The 8352-nt window shown below is 38.6% G+C and overlaps 1 protein-coding gene across 1 annotated transcript in view; it reads left to right on the top strand.

Moving 5' to 3' along the window:
* The first annotated feature begins 5173 nt into the window (after positions 1–5173).
* Positions 5174–8352, top strand: part of myo3b (myosin IIIB) — a 75712-nt gene continuing 72533 nt past the window's right edge. Inside the window, exons 1-3 of the mRNA XM_037539610.1 lie at positions 5174–5301; positions 6749–6833; positions 7047–7163. Of these exons, the coding sequence (XP_037395507.1) occupies positions 5195–5301; positions 6749–6833; positions 7047–7163 (309 nt within the window). The 5' untranslated portion in view covers positions 5174–5194. The remainder of the gene's footprint in view (positions 5302–6748; positions 6834–7046; positions 7164–8352) is intronic.

Below are 8352 nucleotides of genomic sequence, written 5' to 3'. Positions count from 1 at the left end.
CAAAGAAATTGAAAGACTGCAATTATTATATTACTGCTGGAACTAAAAATCTTCAGAAAAGGCTTGTGTGCACAGCAGGAGTCCGAAATTGGCTCATTTATTTGTGTTAGTTGTGAATTTGTCAGTGAGGCAGGTCTATCAGACAGTCCTGATTAATTAAAAGCTGAGACTAGGTCATGTTAATAATTTGTAGTATTGCAATTTGGGCTTTTCATTGCTGTCTTACCAGGTTTATGATCCCTAACAAACTTAAGAAAACCATTGCGCTTTCTCTTGCTTCCTTTAAGATATCACAATACTCTGGAGTGTGTTTACATGTCTCATTTTTGTTCTCCATTAAAGAGGCCATATCACTGAAAATGCATTGTCCTTTGAGTTTGATGTAGTATGTAAATAATGTTACAGCTTCAAAGTGTTCAATTCATTCTCTAATCAAATATAAACAAAACAACCTGGTTTGAATGGCTTGTTTTTGTGATGTCACAAAAACCAACATGTTTAAATATGTCTACCTTTTCAGCCTACAGCGCTTTAATCTCGCCTGTTCACTTTGATGTTATAAGGAGTGTTTCAGTTCTGATTGCTTTTAGAATAAGAAAAGATATCATTTCCATATCAATCTTAAAGATACAAAGTACAGTATGTTTTATTCTATGATTTGCTTCTGACTTTGTATGTAAACCCACACACGTCATACCTCAAACATTAAAAAAACAAATAAAGCACATCAAATATTTTGATATTGGCCCTTTAAAAAACACCAGCGAAACATAAAACCCAGAGGTATTATTTGTATGCATAACACAAAATTCCTGCAAGTTGTTAATTGATTGAATTAAGAACTCTCAGCATATCCCACCATGCACCAGCAGAAAAAGGCAAAATGCTTAGTAGTGGCTGGAAAAGCATTCCAGCATATACTTCACTGTGCGAACTGCTCGACAGCTGCCTGCTGTGGTCTGTTACATGAAATGCAATTTTACACTGCAAAGAGGCTTTTTTATAAATGGCACCCTCAATATCTAAAGACATAAATGACTGAAAAATGGGGATTAGAGGACTGTCAGGTCAGAAATAATTCTTTTGAATAAATCCAGACAATGTGTGAGTGAAACAGTGGTGCTTTAGTCAGAGGAGGGCAGACAATGTTATCAGGTGGTGCAGGCTGTTTATTGGACACCTCCCTCTCCTAATTGAATGAAAGCATACTGCTGTTCTCTTGCTAATAAATGCATCAGCAGCGTCCGTAATTGTGCAGTGCAATTGCTTTCTCTTTCGTATCAGCATGGCCCTGCTGTTAGGAGCCCAGCCATGCACAGCGCTAATGGCAAAACCTTTGCTGTAATGTTCTGATTCTAATGGCTTCTAGAACGACTGTCTTCAGAATGGCAGAGGTGATAGGCAGACAGGGTGAATTTCAGTGTAGATTAGGATAGTGTCCTTAAGATACCTGTTGTTTGTCATGTGCTTACCTATTGAAATGTGTCTTAGATATTATACTGTCATTGGACTTTTTCTGTGTAATAGAATGAACATGCTAAAGTTGTTGGCTCTGCAAAGGAGCTATTGTCCTTAATATGTCTCTATGCATTCATATGTACATGTTAGACTAAATAATTTGCCACTGTCCTGCTATTTATGTCCTCTTAAAGGGGAATGGCACACAATTTTCAAACTTTCTGCAGAACTGTTTCCGAACATTTCTGTTAACAATGTAATAAAAAAAATAGTGGTTTGATGTGAAATTATTGTCAGTCTTTTTTATTCTTTACTTTAGTTTTTAAATGACTATTTCTATTCTTTTATTTACTACCCAAATTGACTACTGAACCCACATATGTCTCTTGCATTTTATATGCAATGCTGATAATGGTAAAATAATGCCAATCTAAAAAATATTTGATGTAAAGGTTTTCTGTGAGGTATCTTTTAGAAGTGTAGAAATGCTCCACATGTCTGCTTCATAGCACTGCTCTTGTGGAAAAGCATGACTTGATAAGGTTTTCTAGAATGGAGAATTTCACATCAAACCACTGTGAATGAGTTTGTTTACATTTTACAATTTGACTTATGCAGACATTTTGAAAAATCTATGGCACTTTACATAGACACAAATGGTAGCGAATACTGCAGCTGGGGAGAACATGCTATATATTGACATGAATGGTAGTGAATACCGCAGAACAAGTAATACTGTACATAGACATGAATGGTAATACATAATGCATGCACAGTGGTTCTATACATAGACATGAATTGTAGTAAACTCTGTGTTCTAAGTAATACTGAATGATAGTGAATATTGGATGCACTATTAGACAAGTCACATTAGAAAGTATGTGTTGTATAATGTAATTTGTGCAAGTAATAATACTAAAAATGACAGCTATTCTCTGAGAGATAATGAGAGTGAGGTTATCTGGTGCGGAGCATGCAGACAGGAAGTTGTCCTTTCAGACACTAGGATGGTCAGTAAGCCAACAGAACCTAGTGCTGCCTTTATCATTACAAAAGCAGAGCTGTGGAGGGAGGATAAGGCTGTTTGTATTGGTTCCTATGGTAGAGAGAGTGTCTCAGCTTTTCTGTGAACCACTAACCTGCTACATTTTAGGTTTGAGACGGGTCGTAGGAGGATGTTCAGGTGACTTACCACAACCCTAAAAATTGTTTTTACCTAATCAAAGCTTCTTCAAATATGCAAAGGACCTCTTTTGTTTAGTTTCAAGACTTAACACACTTTTATAGTGATACCTTTTTTTTATAATGTCTGTCTTTGCTCTCACTCTCATTGTGCAGGTGTTTGATAAAAGATTTTGAGGCACGTCCGTCGGTGACCCATCTGTTGGAACATCCATTCATTAAGCAGGCTCATGGCAAAGACACTGCGCTCAAGAAACAGCTCGCCGTTCTCATAAGGGACCAGCAGGATGTTGGCTGCAGGACCAGGACCAAGTATGTGCTTTTTTCCCTCAGCAGTCAGTCAGGGGCCAAAAAATGCCCTGAAGTGTTACTTCAAAGCGTTAAAGAGCTTTTATACTTTCAGGACAAGCTAAGGCCTATAAAACTGCTGTGGGTTATGAATATAATTGGAACTTGTTACTTATGTCCTAGATATCATAAACCAACTGATTTGGAATCACAGAGCAGTGTATACTGGATTCCTGTCAGCAGTCTGCCTGATAGTTATGTAGTGAGTTATTAAAATTGTGCTGCAGCTTGTGCCTTTATTATGCATTTGACATTGCCATACAGTGAGACTTCTGCATGTCTGTGCTGTTAAGCATGTAGCTTCACCTGTGTTGTATTTCTCTTAACCAGCAGGGGGCAGAATGCTCTTTTTTGAGCTGCACTGGATGCCCGTACTAAACCAATCCAGTGTGTTCATACCTATATTCAGTGAATGTGTGGATATGATGTGATAGGGGAGCATCACAGTGTGACTCTAATGTGATGTGAGTGATTTTGAACACCGACTTACATTAATGAGACTAACTGTTATGACTAACTGGTTCTCGTAAAAGGAGTGTGGTATACATGAAATATCCTCTGTTCTGACAGAACAGCTCCTCTGTAAGTGGAATTTATTTACTCACATTTTTTCCCTCTGAAGACAACTCTCAAGTGCATTTATCTGCTCATCATAGGCTTTTCTACAAACTTGTGGAGTCTATGCCAGCTTGAGTGCACATTGTCATTAAAGCAATAGAGAGGGGACATACCAAATACTAAAAACTTCATGTTCAAATTTCATTGATTCTACTTTTCTCTCAAATTTCTATGCTGATAATGCAATTTGTAATGCAAAACTTTGCGTTCAATTATAAAAGAATGCAGAGTAGAAGCATTTTTAGTAGTGGTCTCAGACTTTTGGACCCCACTGTTTCAATGTATCAGATAATAAGTAAAATTGAGGCCTTACAATCCTGACATATCTTGCTTTAATTGGACTGTGTGTTCTGTTTTGTTGACTTAAAATGCCATCAAATGTAGCCTTGTACAGTATTACAAAGGTTAACTGCATAATAACAAGATTTCCAGAAATGGACACTATTTATTTAAGTTTTATTTATTTTCAAATGTTCTGTGAAAACAATCTGAAGCACCCAGAAATGGCATACATTACAAACAATTTTTTGTTATTTACTACTACCTAAAACTAAAACCAGTATTGTTTTGCAACACAGTACTAGTATAGATGATAGGTGTTCTGTGAAGTACTGGGTACCTTAGACATGCAGTATCTGTGATTTGTGATTGAGGCTAGTTCTGTAGCCGAAGATGATGTGTTTATTTCAGGATACTGACGGTTTAGTTTGGGTTGAGTGAACAAAGCTGAGACTAATACTGCGATTTAAGCAGTGACCCCACATGACACTGTAGCTGAACTGCTTATGTGAGCATGCTATTCTCACTAGATCACTGATTAATTTTACATATTTAGCTCAGACATAAATGGCTCAGGTGGCTTGATGATGATTCTCATAATTTAGACAAAAAGGGGATATGAGACACTGCTCTGCCCAGATAAAAATTAGGATAGTTTCTCACAGCATCAAAATAGAGAAAGCTCTCAGTCTTGGATGAGATAGTTGAGTTCTTGTCTTTAGTTCAGTTACAGATAAACATGAATGTTATTATCTTGGCAAATCTGGGAACAGCATGTAACTTTATTGAGATCTGTACTAAAACTCAAGAGGAGTCTTAAGCAAAAGCCTGTCCTGTCTTTACATCTGATCTTATTGTTGACTAGAAGAAAGTGTAGAAATATAGAGGACTTTTTCTTTTCTATGGGTGGCCATTTAGGGCAATGCAAACATTCTACTTTAAATATATGACACCTCTGGTTTGAAGTAGTATGAAGTCATCATATATTTACCAAAAAGCATTTTTAGAATCAATGCCAGCATCTTTAGGGTACCAAAAACGGTTCCATTTTTGTGCCTTTATTTTAAAGAGAGACAGACAGAGCGAGAGAGAGAGAGAGAGACAGACAGAGAGAGAGAGAGACAGACAGAGACAGAGAGAGAGAGAGACAGAGAGAGAGAGAGGATGGCAGCCAGTGAAAGGACTTAATAAGATTATAAGCTTGCACATGAAAAGTCTCAGCTCTCCCAGTTTAGTTACTGATGGTAAAGATCAGATTAGGAAATGAGGGAATGAAAGAGGACTGAGGAAACCACACACACAGCCACAAATGCTGCAGTGTGGTTTGAAGGCCGCTGGTGTGATGCGGAGTAGACGAAAGTGTAGACTCCGAGTGCATTCGCAGCTGAAGAGAAGGCGTCACCGGAGAAGGATGCGGTGAGTGGATCTGGAGCAGTAAGATGGGGCCAGTACAATGTGAGTTTTAGACTGGACAGTAGATATACTGTACATGAGGCTGCACATTAGACAGTTAGCAAAGAAAGGCAGTTAGTGGCTGTACCATATTTGCTCTTTTGATTCCATTTAAAGTGACACTGAAAATCACTATCAGACACAGTGGCACCCCTACCACAAATGCAGTTGTTCAGCAAAGATCTTTTTTTGTGTCTGACGTTTGTAGTGGCGCTACAAGGTTGATGTAGGCTAAATGCTAAAAATAGACTTTCTTCAGTGGTCTCTGACATGTATTACATACTGCTGTCATACTAAATGCCTTGACATTTGTTCATTGCTCTGTTCTGCTGATTTTTGATGTGACTTTTGGGTTTGCTTTTTAATAAAGAGCATTTCCACATAGCAGAAATATGACATCAACTTCTGCGCGATCCTAGTTCGTGTCACAACGTACATTAGCAGTCTATTTGAAATGTATTTAAAAACCTGATGTGAGGTAAGTGCAGGATGATTTAGGCTTGTAATTTGCAGGATGCTTATTTGTTTACTGCTTCCTTTGCTAGTTATTTTAGCTTTGTGGAGACACAGTGCACCAAACATGCATAAATTACGCTAAACTATGTGTATGCACATCTATGAGAATTTGATTTCATCAGTCACAAGAGCATTGGTGAGGTCAGGTACTGATGTTGGATGATATCAAAAATACCACTTATACTCATCCCAAAGGTATTCATTAATCACTCCAGAGATCACAAGTCCAGTTTAATTGGTTTAATACCCCTCCTCCTGACACTTCGCACTGAGCATGGTGACATCATGTACAGCTTCTCCAAGGTACCATATTTTATTGCTTTTTATGGAGATTATACAAGCTGTATGTGCACAGTTTAATACTTGTGTCAGTAATGGGTGCACCTCAAAGTAGGTGTGTTAATAAAATTAACCTTTATAGAAAGATATAGATAAATACGTTTGATGTGATATTGGACACTACTTGGACAAAAATATTGCTTAGGCTTTAATCTAACCTATGTATACTTCCTTTTGTCTGTACCTCTCTCTCTCTCTCTCTCTCTCTCTCTATCTCTCTCTATCTCTCTTTCTCTGTCTCTCTCTCTCTGTCTCGCTCTCTCACCAGTCTAACACATCTTCACAGTGTGCTAGCTCAGGCCTGAGGGCTTTGTGCTGTGTGTGAATGGACCAGCTGGTCCCCCGCTAACCCTTGCTCCATAGGTCATAACACACAATACAGGTTCAAAGTCCTATCAAGTGCCACAGCTATCTGCTGTAATAGACAACAAGCCCCAAAAGACAACTCCACTCTCCAGTCAACCACTCAATTTTGTGTATGAAATCTTTATACGAGTCTGGATTTCTCATCCACTGAAAGCACTCTGTAATTGAAACTCTGTTATATCTTTCACAGGCATGAAAGGATCAACACAAGGAAAACAATGCTTATTGAGAGCTCACCTGATGATGACCTGGTGAACCTGGAGGTGTTAGATGAGGTTAGTTATTTTATACTGTATCATATATTAATTCATTGCTTAGTCTTGTTGAAGGTGTGTTCTACTTATGCTATCTGCCTTTTAGCTCCTCAGGAACTACCTTCTTACACAATTGACGCCAGTCAAATCTGTTTAGCACAAAATTATACTGTTGTAAAGTACTGTAATGCATATTATGGGTAATTTGTTGTGTCTTGGTATTTATCAATATAGGAAACTATAATCACGCATCTTCAGAAGCGATATGAGGAGCTGCAGATATACACCTATGTTGGAGACATCCTTATCGCTTTGAACCCATTTCAGGGTCTGAGCATTTACTCACCTCAGGTCAGTGCAGTCTGGCACATTTTAGTAAACACACAGCAGTTAGCTTGCAGCTAGTTTACATAATGTCTTCTTTCTTTCAGCAAATTTAACAATACTGTAATCTGTAATACCAGAAATGCATACAAACAATGGGACTAATCAGCCAGAGTTGGTTTTGTTTTGTTTTGTTTTGTGTTTTTTTTTGTGCTCAAGTGCCCAACACAAATATTGGCACCCCAGTAAATATGAGCAAAACAGGCTGTAAAAAGATTTCAGTTAAGGCACTTGGCTGATGCTCTTATCAAATTTGATCATTTGATCATTTTACAGAGGCAGGCAAAGGTAGATAGGAATCTTGTCCAAGGACTCTTGCCCTGGTTGTACCCCCGTGTGGAGTGTCACCCTGTATACTATACCTATTATTATTATTATTATTATTATTATTATCTTTTTGATCTTTCATTCAAAATATTAACAAAAATCTTGCCTTTATTTAAAGTACAAAGATTGAAAGGAAAAAAAATTATCTTGTCATGATATATATTTTTTTTCTCTCAAATTCATGTCTGCCACAATTGTTGGCACCCATTACTTTGTGTAGCCTCCCTTTTGCAAAAAAACAATTAGAATTAACAACCATTTGTCACTGTGTTTTGCATACTGTGAAATTATACCTCTGCATTTAACCCAGCCATGCAGTGAATCACCCACATACATGCACACTAGTGAACACACACACACTAGGGGGCAGTGAGCACACTTGCCCAGAGCAGTGGGCAGCCCTATCCACGGCATCTGGGGAGCAATTGGGGGATAGGTGCCTTGCTCAAGGGCACTTCTGTCATGGACTGTCAGCCAAGGGGATCAAACCAGCCACTTTCTGGTTACAGGGCTGGTTCCCTAACCTCCAGCCCACAACTGCCGGTGAGTCTTCTTAACAGTGGTGAGGCTTCCCCTATGGTTATTGATACTGTAGAACACGTGGCAAGGAGGAGTCTGAGACCATTTCTTTATGCAGAATCTCTCCAGATCATTCAGATTCCCAGGCCCATGCTTGTAGATTCTCTTCTTCAGGTCATCCCACAGGTTTCCTATGGGGTGTAGGTCAGGGGGCTGTGATGCCCTTGATTCTGCAGTCAGTAGACCATCTGTCCATGATGCCATACATTTGGACAAGTTGTCCAGGGCAACCCACATCATCACAGATCCA

This window comes from Pygocentrus nattereri, chromosome 6, assembly GCF_015220715.1.
Source record: "Pygocentrus nattereri isolate fPygNat1 chromosome 6, fPygNat1.pri, whole genome shotgun sequence".
In the NCBI taxonomy this organism is placed as follows: Eukaryota; Metazoa; Chordata; class Actinopteri; order Characiformes; family Serrasalmidae; genus Pygocentrus; species Pygocentrus nattereri.
This window is presented reverse-complemented; position numbering and strand designations above follow the sequence as displayed.